Source organism: Ctenocephalides felis, unplaced genomic scaffold, assembly GCF_003426905.1.
Source record: "Ctenocephalides felis isolate EL2017-DRISC unplaced genomic scaffold, ASM342690v1 CF-g0.4_SCAFFOLD_01170, whole genome shotgun sequence".
NCBI lineage: Eukaryota > Metazoa > Arthropoda > Insecta > Siphonaptera > Pulicidae > Ctenocephalides > Ctenocephalides felis.
The window spans coordinates 34,847,953-34,873,525 of NW_020537324.1; the positions used below are offsets into that span (position 1 = coordinate 34,847,953).

Below are 25,573 nucleotides of genomic sequence, written 5' to 3' on the forward strand. Positions count from 1 at the left end.
CAGATTTTTTGCCGTAAATCGACGTTTTCTCAAAAATGACTGGACCGATTTTAAAAATTTAAAAGCCATTCGATGTATCTCCATGAGGACTAGCGTTTATCAATTTTGCGCGACGATCAGCCAAGCCGTTTCTTTGTAAATAGCAGAAAAGTGAAAAATTTTTCGTCCACGTTTTAGCCCGCAGTTGTGAATCGATCTTGAAAATTCAAAAACCGTTCGAGAGATATTGATTGGGAATCGTGCTGATGAGTTGTTGGTAGAGATCGGCCGGGCCGTTTTCTTGTAATAAAGTGTTAAAAAAATTTTTTTCGACGATTCTGATGATTATTTTTTTGACGGTAGATACCATAGTCTTCTAGAATCTAGATCATACTAAAATATTACGGCCCTACGACAATTGGTTTAGCTTTAAAAATTCGTCAAAGTTAGTATCGTTCTTTTGGCATTTGTCAAAATTAGACCTTTCATCGACGATTGCTCAAAAACGCCTGAACCGATTTCAGAAATTTAAAAACCGTTTGATGTGTCTTAATGAGGACTATCGCTCGTCACTTTTGTGCGACGATCGGCCGAGCCGTTTCTTTGAAATTTGGAAAAAAGTGTTAAACTTTTCGTCTACATTTAAGCTCATTCTACCGAATCGATTTTCAAAAATCAAAAACTGTTCGAAAGATATTAGTTGAGAATGATACTGATTAGTTTTAGGTGAAAATCTACCGAGCCGGTTTCTTGTAATTAACTGTTGAAAAAAAAGTTAAGACAATGTTTATGGAACTTTTTTTGGCGATATATACCATGGTCTTATAGAACTTACTGAATTATTACGGCCTTACGACAAGTAGTTTAATTTTAAAAATTCATCAAAGTTTGTGATGAGTAGTTTTTTGACGTTTGTTAAAATTAAACTTAGACGATTCACTTGGTATAACGATAGAGTACTTGGTCTTAACAAACGTAATAAATCATTAAAGTCCTACGGAAGCTGGTTCAATTAAAAAAATATTGATTTTCGAAAATTTGCTTTTAGAAAATACTCCAATTAACGTGTTTGTTGGTCAATTATGTGTAATAAATCCACTCGAAATACTTTTAATCACTCATAAATTAATTTATTTTTTATTGATTGAGTTGATTATTTACATATATCGGGAAGTTCATGTAACTTGCCTCAAGGCTAAATACCAAACCAACTAGTTATAAATTTAATTCAATTATATTTAATATAAAAAAAATTAGTTTTGTGTTTTAAATAGGGTATAGCGGGGCTAAAAGGTCTGCTGATAAAAAGGTTCACCACCAATATCTCAAGAACAAAGTAAAGTTTTGAATTATCTAATAACATTATTTAAAAGCAGAGGGAAAAAATTGTTTTTGTTGCTAGTTTTAATTCGGTACGGAAAGTTCCAGTAATTTGCCATAAAGCACTACTAGTTTCAATCTATGACAATTTGATTTATTGTCAAAAATACAATGACATACGAAATTATATTCGAGATGAGACATTTATTTTATATAACAATAAGGCGGTCAGATTATTCTTCGATTTAATGATTTAGTATTTGGAGGTCCTGATTTTTACAAGAATTTGTTTTCATTGTTTCATTTCACTATTCTGAATCAATAACTATTTGTAAATAAATTTGTCTTTTAATTTAGTTACAAAGTTATAATAAGCGGTTAAAATATATTCTAAATATTCCATATTTATTTATATAATATTAATTCAATATCTGTTTTGATAACCATATTATTACCTTGATAACTTGCATAAATCTTTGCCTTTATCAGGAAAATTTCTAGTTCTTGGTGGCGGTCGCAATGAAAATTTTACTGTGCACCATGATAACCAGGATGCTATGTGTTCATCATTCCATTCTCCGGGATCTGAAATCAAAATAAAAAAATATAGATTTAAAATCATATTTCACTTTCTTTTATTTGTCGGGAACCTTAAGTTCTATGAGCTTTTGGGCTGAAACTTTTCCTAATTCCTATTTTCCTAACCTAACTAACCTAAATGTTAATCCACCTATATTTGGTGATTTTATCATTATAATTTATCTAATAGGGCTGACTTTTTATTGGTCATAAATTCCAGGTAAGGGCTATTTTTACTTGGAAACATATTGGCATCTATATTTTCATGGGAAAACCGTTTTTACTACTGATCGAAGGGGGTCTCGAACCCGGTACCTCTGAATCAAGTTCCTTCCGCTTTTTTGCTCTTGGTTTATAATACAAAAGGGCGGAAGGGAGATATTTGACAACCTTATATATATACTGGTTACAACATAATAATGGATTAGTATATGAGTTTACCCATGAGTATTATACTTATTTCAATTTTAAACTAATAATAATTTATTATTATTAACTAAGTAATAATTTAAAATCAGAGTTGTTACCACTGTATTAAATTTAATAAAAATAGAAAACTTTTGGCAAAAATCAGATGAATAGATTATATTAATAAGTTAACTTATTTTATATTTTAGATAATTGTAATATATTTTACCTGTGTTTTTAAAGGTCTGAATCCGTTTCAAAAATTAAAATTGTTATGTTCATAAAAATTAATTAAATTAAAATTGCTCAAAATTCCCAAAAAAATTGAAATCAGATGAGGAAAGTTATCTTGAGCGGGACAGACCGGTTATGTATTGCATATCTTGGCAATAAAATTTTATATAACTACAACTCTGTAATTGTTCCAAAAGCTTCATAGATTTATAACAGTTTCTTAGTTTATAGTCTCACCTGATGGAACAAGTACCATTTTTCTATCTTCCTCAATAATGCATTGTATATCCTCATTATGTTCAACAGGACTTGTTGAGTTTTCTCTAATTATAACAATATTTTCAGAGAGGTTTTCAACTGTTTTCTGCTGAGGAGGTGAATTAGAAACATCGGATAAATCAAGTTGTTCTAATGTTGCTGCTTGATTTGCTTCTTGTCGAATGTCATTCCAAAGATGACAAATATCAGAAAAGCCTTCTTCATTTAAAATGTGATCGAAGTTTTCCAGGGAATGCCTATCACTGTACGATGAACTAGAAGGTGAGTTTCCTAAAAGAAATTTATGTTTAGGTTGGGCCATGGAGTATTATTTGGATAACCATTAATTGCATGCAAACTATTTAGTTCATATTTCTTATTACTATTATTCGTAAAATTGAATAATTAAAAAACATTACCACTGTGATTTAGAATGTTTGATTTGATTCAGGATCAAAGTTTTCAGATAACTTCTTAAGCTCAAATCATTATTTTTAATAACAATTTATTATTTTTTTGAAATATATGAGAAAACTATATAATTATTTGTAGCTTTATTAGAAATGATTCATTCTAGTTTCCAACATACGCACTTGCTCATATAACTGCATGCTAATTTAAAGAACCGTAAATAATACATACAAGTTTTAAGAATTTTTTTCTTATGTATGAATTATATATTTTTCATTAAAGAGTTCATTGACAAATTTCAAAAATTGCAACAAGATATACAGTAGTAGGTATTCTTCCACTTATTTGTTTGCATTGTTTTACTTTGTTTTTTTTTTTCATTTAAAGCTTTCATATTCATGTTTTAGGGTAGAAGGGGACTTAAAGGTCTGATATCTGAAATATCAGTAAAGTTAATAATTTTTTAAAATCAATATTTGAATATAAAGGGAAAACGATGTATAACCAGCCATAACCACGATTCTTACGACGTTATTGCTATCGGGAGTAAAACGGCAATGTTTGAAAATACAAAGCAAAAGTATTTTCTTTTGTTGTTAGTTTTTTTTGGTCGTGAACACTGTTGCTTATGAGATGTATTGTTAAGTCTAAGTTAGATTCAACAGTTTTTTCATATAGGTTTTGTAAAAGACGAATTTTGATGGGGGGGGGGGGTCAAGCCCACCCATCAATCTGAAAATATGAGATTGTCTGAAATGTCTTTCAAAAAAAAAAAACAAGACCACTGGCTGTGTAAGCTCACCGAGCCTACCCATCAGAAATTTGCTTCCGACGCCACTGCCTAGGTGCGGTAAAAAGAACTAACTTAACCATAGCCCTGGCAAAGGTGTAAAAGCAAATGAAAAAGTAAATTGAGTTGAAAACGGCAATTTTACAAGAGCGGAATTTTTCCAACTTTTTTCATGAATTTATCTGACTAAATACGAGATCAAGGTTGTTTACAGTGTATTACATCTATTATTTTGTAAAATCCCTTTGAAATTAAATAAGACATTGGATATGTTTGCCTCAGGGCCGTTTCAATTTATCCCGCCTATGGGGTAAAAAAACAGGCTACAAATTAAACAAAAACAGTATACAAAACATATTTCTACATTGATGAATTAGCTGGAAGTTCAACTGAATATAGTTAGATAGGTGTTCGTTTGATATGTGGTATTTGTTGTTTTGTAATTGGCTTGTTTTTCACAATATAATTGCTCAGAATCAAATTGGATCTTAGTGCCCTTCCCTACTCTAAATCAAAAATACCTAATTAAATTTTACGTTATCAATATTTTCACGCGTATTATTATTGAATGTGCATTTTTTTAACAAAACTGATAATTATTACATTATATATTTATTAATCAAGTAACAAAACCTGTAAGGTTTCGGGCTAAATTTTAATTTTTACTGAAATTCAGTTGTACGTGAACTTTTAGAGATTACGGGAACTGTTAGAGATTTATAATTTAAAAAAATTATATCGATTTTGGTATAGATTCTTAATCTATAATATAAAAATGAATCGCAAAATGTGTTAGTAAGCGGATAACTCAACAACGCCTGGACCAATTTGGCCAATTCTTTTTTTAAAATGTTCGTTGAAGTCCAAGGATGGTTCTTGCGGCGAGAAAAATTCGAATAATTGCCGGGAAACACCTAAAAAAAGGCGTTTTCTTTTTCACATACAAACGTTTTCTAACTAAAACGTGGAATCAATTTGAGTTTTATAGCTATTATATAAAGTTCATATTAAATTACAAGCACTCACTGTATACTCCTCCTAAACGATTATAAAGATTGTGATAAATCTTTCTGAAGTTTGTTAAGGAAACTTTTTAGGATGTATGTGATTATAAAGTACTGGGATGTATGGGCAATATTGTAGAAAAAAATGAAAAAAATTGCAAAAAGCGACATGTCATTGTTTAAAGCAGTTCTACATTTAACATCGCTCATATTATAAATGCATTTGCATTTTGGTGTAAAAAGTAATTTAAAAAGCAATAATTATTATTTTTAGGTAAACGGTAAATATTAGTATATTATATTGTAAAAATTGTAAACATGGGTACAGAACAACGTCTGTGGGGTCATCTAGTTATCCATAAAATCAAACAAAAAATCATTAATGAATGAGTATTTGTCATGATCTAAGAATTCAAAGGGCAGGTCCCTGAGCTTAGTTGAACTCTAACTTGATTTAGAAAGGAATAGTATGAGAGATTTTCCGTTGCCATTGGGCTATTTTAATTGGAAACATATTTTTGAACTATATTTTGAAGTGAAAATTGATATACCTATTGCATAATATCAGGTTATCCGGAGTGAGGACAACCTTGTTCACACAAGACAGTGCGCTTAACCGTTACGCCATGAAACACTCATTTATATGGATTTTCATATGTATGTTTAGATGTAGATTTTTAACCACAATATCGTATAAAAATTGTTAATTAAATCAGAATTTAAAATTTTGTGTGTATAATTTACTTTAAGGTTATAATATCAAAATAAAGAAACAATTATATATGACTGAAATTGACAATTGAAACATCATACGAAACAAGCAAAAATGCTTGTTAAAAATGTATGCAAATGTGATTTTTGATTATGATTTATGCACCATTTTACTATGTGTATTATTTTAATTTCAATACAGTTTACTTAATGAAGTATTCATATTTATATGCTTACTATAATTTTAGTCACAAGTATGAAACTAGTTTTGCGAAATTCGAAAACCGCCCTTGTCGTTCTTTCCTCGCTATTTTATTCAAATATAAGAATATATATATTAAAATATCATAGTATTTTTACTTAATACTAGCTATGCATTGAAAATTAGCAAAGAGAATAAAAATAATAATGAGAAATATTATCATAACTTAATTTACCTGTTGATGTTGACGATAGAGGGCTGCAAGAATCACTTAAATTTGTAGTCAACTGAGACGTAATATTCTGGAAACTTTTTTTCTTATAACTATTTGGTGTACTTTCAATACCTCTACACCATCCCTTTTTATTTGTAAAGGGGGCACATTCTTTGTTCAAAAGTTCTTTTAAAGAAATGTCACGTAAATTTGTGTCACTTTTTTCACCACTTTTATATAATGCCTTTTTACTATTTTCAATATTACAAGATTGTGACTGTGAGTTTGTAATGGGAAATAAATTATTCAATTCTACACCAGGCAAATTTTCACAACAGTTTAAATTTAAGGGTTTATCACATTTAGCAGTACGGTTTGTACTATAACTGCACTGCTTATTATCACAAAATGTATTTTGACCATCTAGTTTGTTCACTAAATTTTGAACATTGGTCAAGCTTTTATTTATATTTGTAAATACATCCGAAATAATTGGTTTAAACTTATTGAATTCAGCACAGTATTTATTTGTATTTTGAGCATCACTAAATTTAACATGTTCACTTATATCACAAACACTTTGGGCAAGAAAATCATTAAAGCAATTGGTGTGATTGTTTAGTTCACTGGCGTCAAAGCTTTGATTCACTGTTATTTCTGGAAAATCCGGGAAATGTACACGATTGCTTAAAATATTATCGTCACTACTTGAGTTCGAACAATGTCTCTTGTTTTTGTCACATTCGGTATCACAGACGCACAAGCGTTTACTTAATTCATTGCCCCGGTTGTAGATGTCAACTGGCAAAGACGATCGAGTTGTGTCACAATTTTCTTGAATTTTTTCTTTGAATTGAGTCGTATTTTCGATTGTTTTGTGAGCGATGCCATCATTTCCGATCGTGTTTCGACCACTCGCGATCAACATATCGCCAAAGGTCTAGTGGCTCTCGACGTGTGTACGGACGCATCGGCGAAGCTCAGTTCTTGGTAAAACCGTAATCCGCGATTTGCCAAATGACTAACGCCAGAACGAAGAAATTCTCAGGAGATCGCCTGTGCACTGTGCCAGAAATGGGTGGAACCAGCGATTTGACTCTGGCTAAAAATTAAATGATGTTTTTGTTTATGTATCAAGTGAAGGTATGAAACTTTGGGATGTGAATATGTTGTGTAAATATTGTTCTATTTGCTGTTTAGTAAAATGCAAAATATTTTTTTGTTATTGGTTCGAGTGGGTTGTTGATTTTGACTTTAGGCAAATATATATTAATCCTGACTATTTTACTTATTAAATGAAGTGATTGATCAAATAATGATAAATGATAGTATAACTAGTTGAAAATAGCATTTAGCCTCAAGACAAGTTGCATGAGTTTTCCAAAATGTGTTTAATCAAACACAAATTTTCAACTGCACGATTACATATATCATATACGTAGTCACTGATATTATTAAATGATTTAACTCTTTTCACTCGCGGATTACAAAAATAACACGTATTTTGTCGCGGAAACGGCGACATCCGAGTAGGAAGGGTATCATTTCTTACACAACTGGATAAGTTTTGAAGAGTTATTTTACAGATGATCTAAAAAAATGGCCTTTAATTTAGTGATCATCATTTTTTATTAACTTTGATGAATTTTCAAAATTAAACTTTCAGCACGTTCTTTACGATCATGATATATATCAACATAAAAAATTACATCGAAAAATTTTTCAACAGTTAATTACTAAAGAAACAGATCTGCCGATCATTATTTAAAATTAATCAGCACGATTTGCAAATGAAATCTTTCGAATAGTTTTTGAATTTTTAAAATCTATTCGGAATTTTTGACTAAAGCAAAAAAATTCACTTTTCTGCTAATTACGAATAAAAGATTTGGCCGATCGTAGCACATAAATGCTACGGGTCTAATTTTGACAAACGCCAAAAACGCTACCAATTTTTTCACACTTAAACGAATTTTTAAAAATAAACGTCTTGTTGTAGGTCTGTAATATTTTAGTATGATTAATAAGACCATGATATCTATCGCCAAAATAAATATAAAAATAGTCGAAAAAAAATTTCAACAGTTAATTACAAAAACACGGGCCCGGCCGATCTTTAACAAAAACTTTTCAGGATGATTCCCAACTAATACCATTCGAATGGTTTTTGAATTTTTAAAATCCATTCAGAATTGTGGGCTAGAACGTGGACAAAAAAAAAATTACTCTTTTTTACAAATTACAAAGATAAAGCTCGGTCTATTGTCGCGCCAATCCTCATCGAGATATATCAAATGGCTTTTAAATTATTGAAATTAGTGCAGAAGTTTTTGAGAAAACATACGCACACACATACTTTTTCCAAATTTGATCTCATTTAATTCCGATTGGCTTGAAACGTCGAGAAAACATAAAATTAGCGAATTGAATTTTTTTATGAAAATATTTACTTCTCTGTCGGGAAGTATATATTTTTTTGTTTAAATATGTAGCTATTTTTCCCTTTAAATTTAATATTGAGACATTGGATCTATTTGCTCTCTATCTGTCCCTTTTCCCCAGTCTATCGGAAAAACAGTAAAAAACACATTTTTATAATCAGTTAATTGGATTTTTTTCAACATGGTTTGATAGTTGCTTGTTTGATAGGCGTTATATGTTATGATGTAGTTTATTTGCTTTAAACAAATCATTACTTATTGTTAGTCAAATTGGACCTTTGTGCCACGCTTTAACCTATATTTATGTAATCTCTAAATTTCATCGATTTAGCTAATATGCAATATGCCGACTATTAAAATTATTTTTAAATAACATAAAATTCGATTTGTTTATAAAATTTCATAATTAGTCGTTCATTATATTCGAGGAATGCGCATACAATTTTGTACATTTCATTAAATTAACTCTGTACAATGATTTATTTTTATATGTACATTAACAGTGATTCACCGGCACACTTCGAAATCATTCTTTTTTACATATGTTCAGCAGTGGGAAATTTTGAATTATTCTATGCGTCAGCTAATTTTCTCGGAAAAAATTTCTAAGTTGCGTCGCACGGGAGAATGGCGATGAGCTCTCGGACTCAGTTAAATATTACGACCCGGCAGAAAACAGTGCAACTGAGAAAAATTTAGATAAATAATCAGTGTTTGTGAAATAATTGTAATTGATCGTGAAATATTAAAATTATTGTTTATAGAGGATCGACCTCAAAATAACATTAGTTTATATTATGATAACTCTGTTTAGTTTTGTGTATATTGTATTGTTAATTACAAGATACCTCTTATATGATATTGTGTAATTGTGTGATAAATTATGAACGTAAGGCGGTAGTATATAAAGGGTGTTCTAGATATGGCAAGGATGTTTCCTTGCCGATAGATCGTTTTTAAGTTGCTATTTTTTGTAATCGATCTTTTTTTAATTATAAAATTATCAAATATATTACCATTTTACAAATGCGCCAACTTTTGATAAAACTTGACAACACACTTTAGTATATTTTTTAAATAAGGGCCTATCAAAATCGGCAGAAAATTCTTGAACTTGAATTCTTAATTCTTGAAAACCTGGGGCAAATGTGTTATTATTTTTTACTGTGATCCTAGAAATGTTATTTACGGTTACGGTTCCAAAGTTTTAATGAACAAAATTATAATAATCGAAAATTGGTCATAATGTCACCAAAGCTCTAGGTTGCACTTTAAACCTCATAATTTTCAAACAACATGAGAAGTTTTTTCTAATTTTTTTAGAACTATACGATACTATCATCCTGTTTCAGTTTGAAGTTTTGGGACACCCTGTATACAGACTATCATTAATAAGATGGGCATGTTGTTTTATTTAAAATCCGGGGCATAAACTTACCTGGGGCTTTAATTGCATTAACATAAAATAACATTTTTACGTTTCAAAAATAAATATTACGCAAATCAAAAGCTACTGAAGGACATATAAATATTAGTGATTATTTAATCAGAACTACTGAGTAATAAATTCGTATAAAACTTTATATATTTTTCTTAATTATTGTACCGGAACTTTCAATCAATTTTTAATACATTTGATTCAGAACTATTTTTACAAGATTTGAATAAAAAGAATATGTGAATATCATATTACCCAACTGAAAATGTTAACAATATTAGAAAGAGAACAAGAAAAGCAATATTAATAAAAAAAATTAATTATAAATAAAAGGTGCAAACGGTATTTTTCGTATGTTTGTTTCGGTTTATAGCATTGCATTAAATTTTTCATTTTTAACATATTTGTTACAACTGCTAAATAATTAACATTTAATAACAAAATGAACAATTGACAATTACAAATGAACAATGAACTATTATATAAATTTAATAAAAATAGCACAAAATAAAGAAAAGAATTTTCAATAAAATGTTATCCGTAGTATGTTGATTTAATATAAAATAAAAGCAAATAATAATAATAAAATTAATAAGTAAAATAAATAAAATACTTTTCTTTATAATAAAATTTTGTAATCAATATTGCTTTTATGGTGTCTATTTCAAGTTGCGAACTTTGATATGTTTATTTTTCAAATTTTGCAAAAATAGTTTTAATTCAAACATATTTATATTTAATTAAATTTAATTTTCTCAAAAATTTGGTATAATCCGGAACGAAAATCCTAGGATAAATATTGTTCCTAAAATATAGGGACACAAGACGGAACTCCGGCACTGTTCCGGACAATCCGGATTAAATAATCATTGATTCTTTAGATTTATAATTAGAAGAAAAAGTTTTAAATTTTAGCGTTCATCTATATGTTGTCTTTTTTCTCACAAAAGTGACACAATATTTTAAAACCACTAAACATACCCAAATCAATGATTTTGAATTTAACATAGTTGTTTAAAAATAATATAATTAACAAAATTTGAATTTCAAAATTATAGTTTTGTTTTAAAAATTGAACTTTATGATTTATAAAAACAGCAATCGCATTACTTTAGAAATAAATCGATTTTATTACATAGATTAAGAGATTAACTTCCTTAATTAATTTTATTTCATAGTTTAAGTTAAGTAACTTAATGTCTATTCACGTCGTTATTACACCCTTGTTACCTTGTACTTAACATGATTGCGGACGTGAATGCTACAGCATTCATTCTCATTGTGATGCAGAATGAGTCGTGGATAGCAGTCAAATATTTAAGTCAATTATTTTGAGTTTAATTTTATATAACTTAACGTGTTTGTAATTATTTTACTCGTCAAGGTATTGACTAATTTTTAGGTAATTTTGTATTATTTTATCTTTTCTCATAGTCACAAATTATCTTGGGCAAACACACATTGCGCGAAATAGAAACGAAATACTCAACGTGGATGCTGTAGCATTCCGCATTACGTTTGTTACTTTGAACATAAATTTATATCAAGACACAAAACATTATTTATGGTATAAAATTTGTTTATACTAACTAATTTATGTAATAATGGCTAATATTTAATATATTTTATTTTAGAATTTTGTTTTTATTATATGTTAAAGTGGTTTTTATGTTATATATACTTTTTAATAAACTTTCGACGAATAATAATTATGATGTTATTGAATATTACGCGATTTGTTGGATTACATGTGCCTATATATCATATCGTATTTTTCAATTTTAACTTATCTTTTACTGCCAATTAAAATCTTATTTTTTATCGCGTCAATTTCAGTTCATAGATTTTCCGTTAAAAATACAAGTAGAAAAAACAACGATTATATTATATATTTTATATAAAATTATGCTTTAATTGGTTTATGAAATTAAGAAACAAATACGAAATTCAGAATGTTGAAGCTTTGAATATTTGAAATATAATATAAAATTACAAATTACCAATTTTATAGAAAATACTTTAAAGAATAAAAATATTATGAATTAATTTGCAATGATATTCCGTATTTCATATTTTGTAATAAGGAAAATATGATAAACACTCCGTGTTAACTAATTATATAATAAGTTATATATTTAAAAATTGTATTAAATCACATATAAAGCAACTAGATTTTTCGGAACGTTAGAAAAGTTTAATTGTAAAAAAATATGAAATGTGCGAAAATAAATAAAAATTATGCAAACTAACAATTTTTCAAATCTTTTGATGATATGCTAATTTATTTATTTTAATATGTGGGTGAACAGTGTGTTCATTGAACACTCTAAATTGATTGATGAATTTCAATATTAAGTCTCTGTAAGCACAATTTAATATTTATTTTTATAATAATAATGCAATTGTACTAACCTCTCAAATTGTTAATAAAATTAACAGAATTATCTGGATAAATATCACACTTTGTTCATATTCGCAAGGAAACAGTATAAATGGTTAATTTGCGTTTCATGTTATAAGAAAAACATATTCGTCCATGAAAGTTGTATTTTTATTTTTTGAATGTCGAGACTGGGCGTTGCTTTATTTATGAAATATAATTAACTTTATTTGGTCTCCTTATTGGCTGGGAGATTTTGGAGGCGGTATAAGAGTCCAACAAAAATCCAGTTTTATACTCGTTTCTGCTACCATTATTTCGCATACAATCACAATTTTTTGTTTCGAAAACCTAGACGCCATTTGCACATAATCATTTATAGTATAAAAATAAAAACATAGTTATTATAAATTTACATAATGATTGTAATTTATTTACGTATGTTTATAAAAAATTGCGCGGTTTTAGCTAGAAGAAATAACAACAATAATAACAAGTGCCGTTTTATTGTTGATTCATACTCATTTGTTTTTATATCAAAAGTATTTTCTGGTAATATTTCAAATATTTTATTTATTTTGCATGATTAAGGTTGTTTTTACTTAACTAAATTAAAGTTTTTACTTCCCGAAGGAGTATATGTTTTCTTCAAATCCGATTCGCTAATTTTATGTTTTCTCGACGTTTCAAGCCATTCTGAATCTATGTGTGTGTGCTTAAAAACGCCTTAACCCATTTCAAAAATTTAAAAGCCTCTTATCTTATCGATTATCTTTTCTCAGTTTTGTACGACGATCCTTTGAGCAGTTTCTTTGTAAATAGCAGAAAAGTGTCCACGTTTTAGCTCTCAATTCTGAATTGATTTTAAAAATTCAAAATCTATTCGAAAGATATTGGTTGGGAGTGATACTGATAATTAGTTTTAGGTGAAAATCTACAGGGCCGTTTTCTTAAAATTAACTGTTGTAAAAAAAATTTCCAATTTTGATGAACCTTTTTTAGCAATAGATATCATGAACTCATAAAACATACTAAAATGTTATGGCCCTTTTTAACAAATAGTTTAATGTTAAATATTCATCAAAGTTTGAGACAATAAAATTTGTTTTAAAAGTTGCTTTTGTGATGTAATGAGTCAAACATTATCAATTTATTAAAATTTAAAATAATAAAATACCATTTTATCGCATATAAACACGTGTCTGTGCAATATAATTAATATAGTTACAGTAGTTAATTCAAATATATTTGAGAATATTTTATTTAAAATCGCAATATTTAGATTTAATTGAAAGCGATAACTTTATTTTTGAAACAGACAGTTGAAAATTTTATCTAAATATCTAAATTCCAATTTCGATTGATTAAGTCAATTTTTACACATTTCGGTAAGTTCATGCTACTTATCTTAAGACTAAATGCCGCTTTTAATGGTAATTACGGTATGGTAAGTTAAAATAGTAGATAATCGCAAATCGATATTGAAATTTTTCGGGTATCTTTACGTTTCAAAGGTTTCTGAACATTTACAGTGTGTGTTACATATAGTATGTAAGTGTGTATGTTTGGACACATTTTTTAGTCTATGATTTCAAGAGCACGGATCAATCTTTTTTGATGATTCAATAAATATTCGATTTGTGTTAACGAGGGATTAGTTTTTGACAGATTTAACCTTTTCGAGCCAAATGACCTAACGGTCGAAGGCTAAATAAAAAAAATAAAAAAAACCTTTTCGAAGATATATCAGATTCTAAAAAAACGGATCATTCGATTAGAATAATTCATAAAATATTTTGCTTTTGTTGACGGTGTGAAGAAATAATTAGTTTTGAGGAAGACAGGTTCAAAGATTTCAAAAAATTTCAAAATTTTCAAAATAATTTGTTAAATATCGCAAATGGTTTCGATTTTAATATTCAAAAATATATAATAATCATTGTTTTAAATTCATTTCAAAAAATTTCACTTATATAATTGAAATACAGTTCGTCTCAGCCGTTTCTTTGTAGTTAGCAGAAATGTGAAAACATTCCGCCTCGGTTTAGCCAAAAATTCTGAATCGATTTTAGAGATTCAAAAACTATTCCAAAGTTTTTATTTAGAAGTCGCGCTAATAAATTTTGAATAAAGATCGGCCGAGTTTTTTTTTTCTTAATTAACTGCTAACAAAAATTTTCAATGAAACTTATTATTTTGATAGATATCATAAATCGAAAAAACATACTAAATGTTTACGGCCTTACGACAAGTAGTTTAATTTTAATAATTCATCCGAGTTTAGAAAACTGATGTACTTAGTCAAAACTTGTGTGAGAAGTTGCTTTTGTCTTCTGACATACGAGTATCAATAACAACTAGGACTTTGGTCGCAACATTTGCTGATCATACGTGCATTCTAGCCAGCCACAACGATTCCAGCTCTTCATCTGGAATGGTTACTCCAAAACCATTTAAATTTAAATTAATCTTTTAGATTAATCTATTAGAGAAATGGAACAAAACCTAAAGATTTGAAATGTATGATTTGAAATCAGTAAATGTGACATTTACGCTTAGAAGAGAGACCTTGCCCACCAGTGAAAATAAGAAACACTCAAGTATCTCAGAAGACCATGCGAAATATCTCGGCATATACCTCGATACAAAACTTCATTGGCGAATTCACATAAAAAACGAGGCAACAGCTCTAGATAAAAATCAGAAAGCTTTACTGGTTATTAGGGACTGAACTCAAACTAAGCTCATACCATTAGCTGCTTTTATATAAAACATCATTCAAGCCAATTTGGTGCTATGGAATACAATTATGGGGTAGTGCGTATAATACTAATATAGAAATTAGTACAAAAATTTCAAAACAAATTTCAGAAAATTTCTTTGGAAGCACCAAAATAAGTCCCGAACTGTCTGAATCATCTCGACACGAATACACCTACCATAAAAGATGTAATAACAAAAACAGCGCAAAAATATAGAGACAAGCTCAAAAGTTACCCAAATTCTCTAGGTCTTTAATAACAGAAAACTATCGTCGTAGATTGAAGAGAAAAACGCCAATTGATTTAAGCCATCAATTTTTCTGATGAAAATTGAAGTAACTTATTATTTATAAGAAAATAGTTAAGTTCATATTATTATCATTAAAATATTGTTTTTATTTATAACGAATAGAAAAACATCTATTGAGTTGTTTATACTTAACTGTAATATGCAAAGTCCCTATTTTACGGCTTAAAATTGTAAATTTCACAAATTTACTAAATGTCCTACTTAACTCAACAGTTGTAAATATGGCAGTGAATAAAAAAGTTGCTTTTTTTTTTTATATATATTTTTATTGGCCTCTGGTAAACATTTAGCCACATACATAATGTACAATATACAGGTAACATATATAGTGTATTGGTCACTTACAACTTAATTTTACTATTATTAACAAACCTAATTATGTTAGGATAACAGTTCAGATTTTGCAATAATGATGTCAAATTAAAGGGTTTAATCAGTGTTTTTATAGAGTGTAGTTCCTCTAACAATTTAGCCCTGCTTGCCTCAAATATACTACATTCTAGTATGATGTGTTCAGATGTTCCGCTTGATGCTCCACAAGGACATGATTCTGACTCTATTATTCCCAGCCTCTTCAGGTGTGCAGGGAAGTTGCCATGGTTAAGCCTTAGTCTTGTTATTGTTACGATGGTACCTCTGTTTTCATCTGCATATTTTCGGAACCACGGTTTCATCTTCAATTTGGGGTTGACTGCCTTGTAGTATCGTCCCTTTGTTTCCGACGATCTGTTCCATTGCTCTTGTCCAGTATTTTTTTCTTTGAATTATTTATATAGTCTTTCCTAGTGGCTAGGTTGATCATAGTTCCGTATTCTGTTGCCCATTTTGCTATTGAGTCCGCTTCATCGTTTCCACTAGAACCGGAGTGCGATCTCGTCCATAATAATTTGACTGTATACCCGTTCTCCAATAGCTGTATAAGTCTATTCCATACTTCATATACTAATGTTTCGCTTAGTCGATTAGTAAGGAATAGATTTTCCAGTTTATCTATGCAGCTTTTGCTATCGGTAACGATGACCACTTTAGTGATTTTGTGGCTTTCTATATATTCAATTGCTTTTTTTATAGCTATTAGCTCGGCTGACCAAATTGAAACGAAGTCTGGTAGTTTATATCCTATTTTGATATTCTCGTTTTCATAAAATAAAGCGCAGCCAGTTTTGTTATTAATTTTTGATCCGTCTGTAAATATAACTTTATAATCCTCTATGTTGATTGTATTCGTATTGAATATTTTTTCTATCGTATAGCTGTTGTCTAATGTGAAAAAGTTATAATACGGGTGTTTATTGTATTTATTTGTGTCTCCTCTTGTTTCAATTACTTTTATATAGCTATATACCAAGCTTGGTTTTGGACGATTTCTCCAATAGTCACTTGTTAATGTATCTATGGCTACATTCTTGATATTTTCGATTGTTCTATTATTTTGTACTTGGTATTTTTTAAGTACAAATTTATCACTTAAATATTGGAATCTTGAATGTAAAGGCATTTCTCCACATTCCACCAACAAGGCGTTTGTAGGTGTGGAGATCATTGCCCCTATGCACAGTCTCAAACATTTATATTGAATTTTTTCTAGCTTCCTGCAGTGAGAAGAGTTACTGAAAGCTAGGCTTCCATACTCCCATGATGGTCTAATTATTGTTTTATATAAATTCAGGGCTGTGGTAGGGTGAGCTCCCCACCATGTCCTATTTACCATACGTAAAATGTTGATTTTTGGCTCAATTTTTGTGATTACTTGATTTATATGTGTTTTGAAAAATAGTTTTTTGTCAAATGTGACGCCCAAAAATTTATTATTTTCTTGTATTTTGATTGTATGGTATTTAGTCGTTAGTGCTGTTCTTTCTTCTAGCTTCCTGCGTCTTGTAAAGATTCCGATTGAGCTTTTTTCGTCCGACAATTCAAGTCCTTTCTTTGCGAGCCATTCGTGGAAGAGATCTATGTTACGGCTCATCACCTCATAGGCTTCCTGGAGGCTTGATTTTTCTATATATATTACGACGTCATCTGCAAATTGTAATATTTTGGTACCTGTTTCCCATATTTTTTCTATGTCTCTTACGTAAATTGAGTATAAGATGGGGCTAAGAATTTCACCCTGTGGTAGGCCTTTGTAGATTTTTCTCGGCCCTATCAGTTTCCCATTTATTCGGAAAAATATCTTTCTTTCTCGGATGTTGGTCGTAATTGAGTTTATGAATTTTCCTGGTAGTCCAGTGTTAGCCAAAGTATCTTCCAGCACATCTGGTAGGACGTTATCGTACGCACCTTTAATATCGCTAAATAGCGCAACGACATAGTTGTTTTTTGCCATTGATAGATATAGATCTGATATAAAGATCGTTAGGTTGTCATATGTTCCCATGCCCTTTCTAAATCCACATTGGGATTTGGGAAGTATGTCATACTTTTCTACCCACCATTCTAATCTTCTCTTGATCATTCTATCTTTGACTTTTGCAATGCAGGAAGCCAAAGATATGGGTCTATACGATGAAACTAAATTTGGGTGTTTATTCATTTTTCTGATAAGTATTATTACTTGTTGCCCCCAATCTTCTATTGCTTCTGGATTGAGCCACACTTTATTAATTATATCTACTAGTATACTTTTGGCTTGTGGTGTCAAATTTGCAATCATTGAATATGATATGCCGTCTTTTCCAGGAGCTGTGTTGTTGCTCCTCTTGATAGCTATTTCCAGTTCCCACAATGAGAATGGTTCCATCAGATTGTTTGTTTCTCTTTCCAGGACAGTTTTATTTCCATTGCTTAAGTCATTTTTGGCTCCCGGTGGTGATAGATAGTCGATGATTTCCTCACTAATTTCTTCAGGGATATTACTATATGTGTCGGTCCCATTCGTGTGTTTCTTGAGACGTCTAATCATTCCAAATACTTCTTTGACTGAAGTATTTGGATTCATTTTATTGACGTATTCCTTCCAACTGTCTTTTTTCTTCTTCCTGAAAATGTTTTTGATTTTCTTGTTTATATTCTCACACGTTAAATAGTTTTTATAGTTGGATTCCTGTCTATAAGCTTTTTCGCCCTCTCTCCGTTCCTTTATTAGCTGATTGCATTCGTCATCCCACCACACTGGTTTAATGAACCTAGTATTTATCAATTTTTTCCTTTTTGGAATGCTTTTTTCTGCCGCTGAGTTAATTATCCGTATAAAATCTGTGTACGCTTTCACGGGGTCACTTACACAAAATCCATTTAGTTCATCTTCTAGATGTATTTGATACTTTTCCCAGTCTGCTTTATTGAGGTTCCATCCAAGATCGTTATTTTGGGGTTGTGGAACTTCTTTTTGTTTCAGAGTTAGAATTATGGGGTAATGATCTGAGCCCAGAGACTCATCGATTACACTCCAATCTATTTTGTGCGCTATGTCCTGAGAGCAAAATGATATATCAACTGCTGTAAAATTGTTTTTAGATCTCAAAGTTGGATTTCCATCATTGAGTATAAATAAGTCATTGGACTCTACGGATTCTAGTAAATTAATTCCCATTCTGCTATTCCATTTACCTCCCCATGCATAATGGTGGGCGTTAAAATCACCGCACAAAATAAATGGGCTTTGGAACTGTGACAATATATGATTCCATTGACTTACTGAGATATTGCTGTTTGGTGCAACATAAATGGATATAATGGTCAATTTGATGTTACAGAACATAAGTATTATTCTTTTGATTTGGCACTTGCTTACATCTATTGTGCCTATATTAATGTTCTCTGTATTGAGTACCGTGATATCATCCTTGACTATTATAGCCGTACCTCCATATCCATCATTTCTATCGTTGCGGAAGATCTTGTAACCTCTGAAAGTGCAGTTGTTACCACCTTTTAACCATGTTTCTGAGAAGGCCGCTTTTTGAATCTTTTTCTCGTATAGAAAATGTTCAATGCAGTCTTTGTTGGCAAACACTGATCTACAATTGTATTGCAATATTTTCAATTCCTGTGTCATTCTTGTCATTTCGGATTTGTTAGGTTTATCTGATCTCTTTCCATCCGATTAATTATGGCCATTAGCACTTGATTATTTTTTTGGTTGGTAGGGTTAAAAACATCCTTTAGTCTTTTGATTATGTGGTTCAGAGATATTTGCTCTGATGTGCTTGGATTTGGTTGTATTCCTCTTTTCTGTATATTCGTCGTTCTCACATCCTTCTCTTTCGTTTTATCTCTGTTGTCCTCTTTTGTCATTTTCGTATTTACGTTTTCATTTTTTTTAAATGGTATTTTATTTATATTAGGTGACGCTTTTCGTGCATCGTTTTCTGTTTTATTGTTATTATTAGAGTTTTTAATGCTGTTGTCTATGGCTGGTGTCTCAACGCTAGTATTGTGTAGTCTCCGTTTCTTGGGCTGATTCACTTCCGTATTTTCTGGTTCTTTATCTCTTGTGCGTTGTTGGTGATCTTGAATATCGGGAAAAACTTTTTTGTTTTGTAAGTCTAGTCTAGTTGTAATTATATTTGCGTAGGGGCGGTTCTCTAAAATCCTTTTTGCTTCATTATAACTTGCATTATTAAATTCCATTATTTCCTTTAATTTAATTTGTTTTTTGTAGACTTCGCAATTTTTGTTAATTGCCTGATGTCCATTGCCACATAATGCACATTTGGGCTCTTCCTCCCTGTTATCGCACTCCTTGTAGTTGTGGTTACCCGAACAATGTCCGCACCTGACACTACTTCGGCACTGTGTGGTCACGTGACCATAACGTAAACAGTTATAACATTGAATTATTTTGTTGTATTGACTCACCCGACACTTCACCGCATGTATTGTTACTTTCTCAGGTAACCTTTGGCCTCTGAAAGTTAGAACGCATACGGGCGTTTTTACATAATCGTTGTTTTGTTTTTTAAGAATTCGTTTAACTTCTAATATTTCCACTTCAGATTTTATATGTTTCAAAATATGTTCTTCTGATAGCTCGGTGTCTACGTCGTATATTACTCCCTTTTTTATTACAGTGGATAGTGGTATATATGCCCTTGCGCCAATCTCTGAGAATATATGGTCCGCTACCAACTTGTTTGTGAATTTGTAGTCATAACATTCAATTTTGATTTTGTTAATTCCGATAGCTTTAATTTCCTTTATATATTTGTCCATCTCTGGGTGCTTGTTAAATATCTTTCTTCCTAATGCCATGTGGTGTAGTTTGCCTATGTTTTTGTTCATCGATTCCACATAAATTAAAAATGGTCCTATGTCTTTTTCTGTGTATGACACTGTTTTAAATACTTTAGTATTTCTCGATTGATTATTTTTTTCATATGTATTCTCATTAATCTTATCGTTGGTTTTTAAATTTTCATTAATATTAATTACCTCATTATTATTAATAGTTTCTTGGGAAGGTTTGTCCCCTGTGAGATTTTCACTAGCACTGTTTTTCCCTCGAGTCGTTTCTAGATTTGTTATTGTTTTCATTTCGTTGTTTGCTACAACGTCACTTTCTTGCACTGAATTGATTGTTCCTTTAGGTGTAACATCACTATTTAATTTATTTAAATTAGCGTTTGATTCAGTTTCCATATCTTCTCCATAACATATACGCAATGCGTTTCCTATGCACGGACCTAATTGTATTTGTTCACGGTCATCGTCGGGACCCTCTCCGTAGGGTCCGCTATCCATGATGTCACTATTTCAACTACCTGCTGCGGATTACTCACTATTCAACACTGAGGTCTTTATCGTTCGAACGCTCGTTGCTGACTGATGAAAAAAAAAAAAAAAAAAAAAAAGTTGCTTTTGTGATGTGATGAGTTAAACATTGTCAATTCTTTCAAATTTTGAATAATAAGTTTGAATAATAAGTTACAATTTCGGGATATACAAGCACGTGTCTGTGCAATGTAATTAATATAATTACAGATAATTTAAATGTGTTTGAGAAAATTCAATTGGAAATCGCAATGTTTAGATTTAATTGAAAGCGAAAACTTCATTTTCGAAATAAACAGTTGAAAGTTTTATCTAAATATTTAAATCTCAATTTTCTTAGGCATCGCTCTTAAACATTGTCATTTTAGCTCATAGGAATCTTTATGTATTTTTGATTGCTAAATAAAACGAGTTAAAAAAAAAATTGTTTTGTTTGATTAAATCAATTATTACATTAAGCCTAAATGCCACTTTCAACTAGATAAATTTGCAATTCAGTTTCTCTAATCATGATGAAATACATATTGTAAAAGATTATTGAAAATAGACAACTCGCTGGATTTTTAACACATTGACTGCGGGTGTCGACAAAGTGTGGTTAATTTTTCAAAGAATCTACAATAGATTTTTGTCAAACGCAAGCATGTGGTGGTGGACTTCTAATCTATAGGTCAAGGGATAAATTTCCACGGAGTATGGTTGACAATACAGAATTGTTTCGAGTAGTCATTTACCACTTAATTTAGCATAGTTTGCCAGTGTACTGTTCATTTATTAAAGAAACCATAACAAACTTTGGTATTGCTGTTTGTATAATCCTTTTGACGAGGAGGAGGAGGATGTTTAGGCAGACTGTATTATTCGAGTACAGTATTTTGTTCAAGTTTATGCAATGCCACATGCAGCTAGTTATATTTATTTATATCATGCTTTCTTATATTCGGGTAAAATATAAAAAAATATATTGGATATTAAACATAGTTTTACTTATTATTTTTTACATGTATTACAATTATGTGTAATTTTTTTTCATAGTCTTAATTATCACAATGACTTCATTCCAGTCCAATACTTTGCTTCAATCTCTGTAAAATTCAGTTTTTTAAATAAGTTATGGGAGTTTACGTTTCCAGGTACAACACATCCTATTGTATCTTGTCCTAATTTAGCTTTCAACTTAGCCATGCTCTTCAATGTTAACTCACCATATCCTAAATGTAAAAACGACACTTTTTCATATTGTTATTATTATAAATTTCTTGAATTTATGTGTGCTTGCTAAATTCAAATGAAAAACTTATGCGTATTTTTTTTATAAATACATCATTACCTTTTCGTAAATGGTCTGGAGATGTCTGAAGTGCTAATAAAACACCATTTGTGTGGCTACAGAAAAAAATTTATTGAGCTCGTGTGTTAAACTTACTTATAAGTTTGCTAATTATGTAGTACATACCTTAGTATCCATGATCTGAGATCATTCTTTTCTTTGCCATATAAACCTCGAGTTGGATTTATTGCAATCATCAATTTTATGTAAGCCTCTGATTCAGGAGTCCCATGTGGCCACAAACTATTTATTATAAAAGAATCTTTATCCTCTAAATTTCGAAACTCACAATCACTGGGTGGTCTAAAATATACAAAAAAGTATGTATAAACTATAAATATAATATGAGTAAAATAGAATTTAATTGAAGCTAAGTTAATATTAATAGTAATAATAGTGTAAACATGTTTTATATATTGCAATATATAGTATATATTCTATTATTGTCTAGGTTTACTTACTCATCGTCTAATAGCAATGCCTTCTCTCGGCTCATCCAATACATAGTAGAAGCTCCATCGCTAACATATCCATCATTTGTTCTTAAATGTAATTTTGCTTTTACTTTTTCTAAAACATCTCGATGTGCAACATCGAAAGGATGTAGTAGTATTCCCTCAGACCAGTCCAATAATAATAATGCATCATAAAGTCTTTCACAAGATTCTTGCAAAGTGTAAATAGTTACATTAGATTCGTCCTGCATAATTAAAAAAGTGTTAATTGATTAGTTATATTTTAATAATTATGGTTCTGAAATTTTAAAATAACCTTGAGTATAAATGTTCCATCTGACCAATCATTGTCTAAGCAGAATATTTTAGTATCGGGTTTATGAGTCGTTTTCAAGCGTTCATAGTTTTCAATAGCGATGAAAGGCAGAATATGCCTTGGCCAATTATTTTTAAAAAGCGCGCGTAATTTTTTCCATTCACCTAGCGGCACTTCTACTAAACTCCGTTTGGCGGCCATCTTCACACCTGTTGAACAATGTCAAAATCGGATTTTAACCTAACCTGCAAATACATATATTATGAATATTATGAATCATGAATTAGTTTTCTGTGAATTATTATTATTTTGCACTCAAATTGTTATTAGCACATAATATTTTGATGTTTAGTTTGAATTCGAAAGAAAGTGTGTTATGTTACAATCTATATGTTCACTATCGGCTTGCCATAAATCAAACTTCCTAATATTTGTAAAATGTAAAATAATAGATTTCATATAAATCAGACTTTGATTAATACTTACTATTCACTCAGTGCACTTTTTGTTTTAAATTGAACTTCAACAATAATTTTAATATGATGATAATTTAGTGGAACTACCATAATCAAGAAGACTTTCATATATCGTACATTGCTGGCTGATTCAACACAATATTAAACCGGCGTTAATTTCAGTACATTCGGGATTTATGGTAAATCTAAAATATAATTTATTGCTGCGAATTCTATTAATGTTTTTTTAAATTTTAAATACTTAAAACAAAGCTATGGCTTTATTTTGGTTTCAAAATTTATACTGAAATTTTGAAAGCTGTACATTCTTATATAAAGTGCATAGCGTATTCACATTTATTAAAATCCTATTAGTGATATAACTTATATTTAATTATTTATTAACTAAATACATTTCTTATTTCAACTTGTAACTTTTTATTATTTAATTAATGAACGCCTGTATAATATTTAATCATATGATAAGTTATCAAAGTTAATTCATTCTGTCATATTGGTTTGTCCGTTTGTTTGATTAAATCTATTATAAAAGTGATTCTGCACGTGCTCTATTTTTATAAAGTTTGCAGATTTTATCTCAAATCATTAAATTTCAAACAAGAAATATGTTTATCAGTTAGTTCATATCTAACTGAATTTGTTTAGAGTTTTATTATTAATTCATTTGAATATAGAAAAATAATAATGTTTATGGATGTGTATGCTTTTGCCAGAAAATCCGACTTGCCAGAAAAACAGACGCCTATTTTATTTTTTCGACGTTTCAAATCATTCTGATGTGTTCCACACTTAATTTTTCTAAAAATGAATTTCACTAAATTTTGATCGTTCGTCGCCGCTTTTTTTTCAAAAAAATGATTGTACCGATTTTAAAAATTTAAAGAAAGATGAAACACGATAAATACGTATTTATCGTATACGTTAATTAGTTTTTCGCGATGGTCGGCTCAGTGTCTTTACAATGAGCAAAGATGCAACTTTTTTCGTCCATTCTGAACTGATTTTTGGTAAAGATCGGCCGGGCCGTTTTTTCGTAATTAATTGTTAAACAGTGTTTGGTGATTTTGATAAAACTTCTTATGATGATAGATAGATATCATTGTTTTAAAAAACATACTAAATTACTTTGAGCCTGTTCAATTTTAAACAAACTGTCCACGTTTTCGCAAAAAATCTTGAACCGATATTGGATATCTATAGAAGTATATAATTGTGCTGATTGGTTTTTAGCAACGAGTGGCCTTTATAATTAAATCTTAAAAACCAAAATGCCTTTTTTATTAACTTAACTTACGATAGAGTTCGTGGTCTAATTCTAAACGAGCATCCTGATTTATTTTTTTAGTTCTACAAAAAAGCACATACAAGCACGTATTTGTATATCTTGATTAATACAATTGCAGATATTTTGAGTTGTTCGGCAGAAATCAATTGAGAATCGCATTAATTATTTTCTAGTGAATGGAGAATTAAACAGTTCAAAATTTTATTTAGATAACTAAATCTCAATTCTTATTCATTAAGTCGTTTATTTCGACTCTTATTAGAAGACTAGCAAACCCGACGAACTCCGTTTCGCCACCAGATGGTTTTATGAAAAAGATGAATAATTTTTTTGTTCGTTTTATATTTAAAAAGGAAAAAAAAATGATTTTATTACACACAGTAATGAATTTATTTAGATTACAAAAATGAAGTGATTTTTTAGTTGAACTTCTCTAAGTAAATGAAAGTGAATCCGCAAATTATCCGTTTCATTGAAATGCTCTTTGGTAAACCACATTTTTTGTTTTTTGGTCTGACGTTAACACAAACAAAGCGGATGATTTCCCAACTCGTG

At 29.9% G+C, this 25,573-nt stretch overlaps 2 protein-coding genes across 2 annotated transcripts; both read right to left on the reverse strand.

Annotated features, from left to right (window-relative positions):
• Window positions 1–19,446: 19,446 nt before the first annotated feature.
• Window positions 19,447–21,126, reverse strand: LOC113367125 (putative uncharacterized protein DDB_G0285119). Its single transcript, XM_026608755.1, has 3 exons — window positions 20,818–21,126; window positions 20,071–20,178; window positions 19,447–20,022 (listed from the first exon to the last, which is right to left on the reverse strand). Exons 1-3 carry the CDS (start codon window positions 21,124–21,126, stop codon window positions 19,447–19,449), a joined length of 993 nt encoding a protein of 330 aa, XP_026464540.1.
• Window positions 21,127–22,200: 1,074 nt separating this feature from the next.
• LOC113367126 lies at window positions 22,201–23,904 on the reverse strand. Its single transcript, XM_026608756.1, has 6 exons — window positions 23,744–23,904; window positions 23,258–23,466; window positions 22,948–23,186; window positions 22,613–22,789; window positions 22,487–22,542; window positions 22,201–22,367 (listed from the first exon to the last, which is right to left on the reverse strand). The coding sequence occupies exons 2-6, from the start codon at window positions 23,456–23,458 to the stop codon at window positions 22,201–22,203; spliced, it is 840 nt and encodes a 279-aa protein (XP_026464541.1). The 5' UTR covers window positions 23,459–23,466; window positions 23,744–23,904.
• Between the last annotated feature and the right edge of the window lie 1,669 nt (window positions 23,905–25,573).

Excerpts from the sequence above, each read along its gene's own strand:
- LOC113367125 (XM_026608755.1), bottom strand. The coding sequence starts at position 21,126 with ATGGATAGCGGACCCTACGGAGAGGGTCCCGACGATGACCGTGAACAA. Across the intron at positions 20,179-20,817 it reads AAACTATTAATAATAATGAG|TGCCGAAGTAGTGTCAGGTG; the intron begins GTAATTAATATT and ends GTGACCACACAG. Across the intron at positions 20,023-20,070 it reads TATGTGGCAATGGACATCAG|GAAATAATGGAATTTAATAA; the intron begins GCAATTAACAAA and ends ATTAAATTAAAG.
- LOC113367126 (XM_026608756.1), bottom strand. The coding sequence starts at position 23,458 with ATGGCCGCCAAACGGAGTTTAGTAGAAGTGCCGCTAGGTGAATGGAAA. Across the intron at positions 23,187-23,257 it reads ATGGAACATTTATACTCAAG|GACGAATCTAATGTAACTAT; the intron begins GTTATTTTAAAA and ends TTAATTATGCAG. Across the intron at positions 22,543-22,612 it reads CTCAGATCATGGATACTAAG|CCACACAAATGGTGTTTTAT; the intron begins GTATGTACTACA and ends TTTTTTCTGTAG.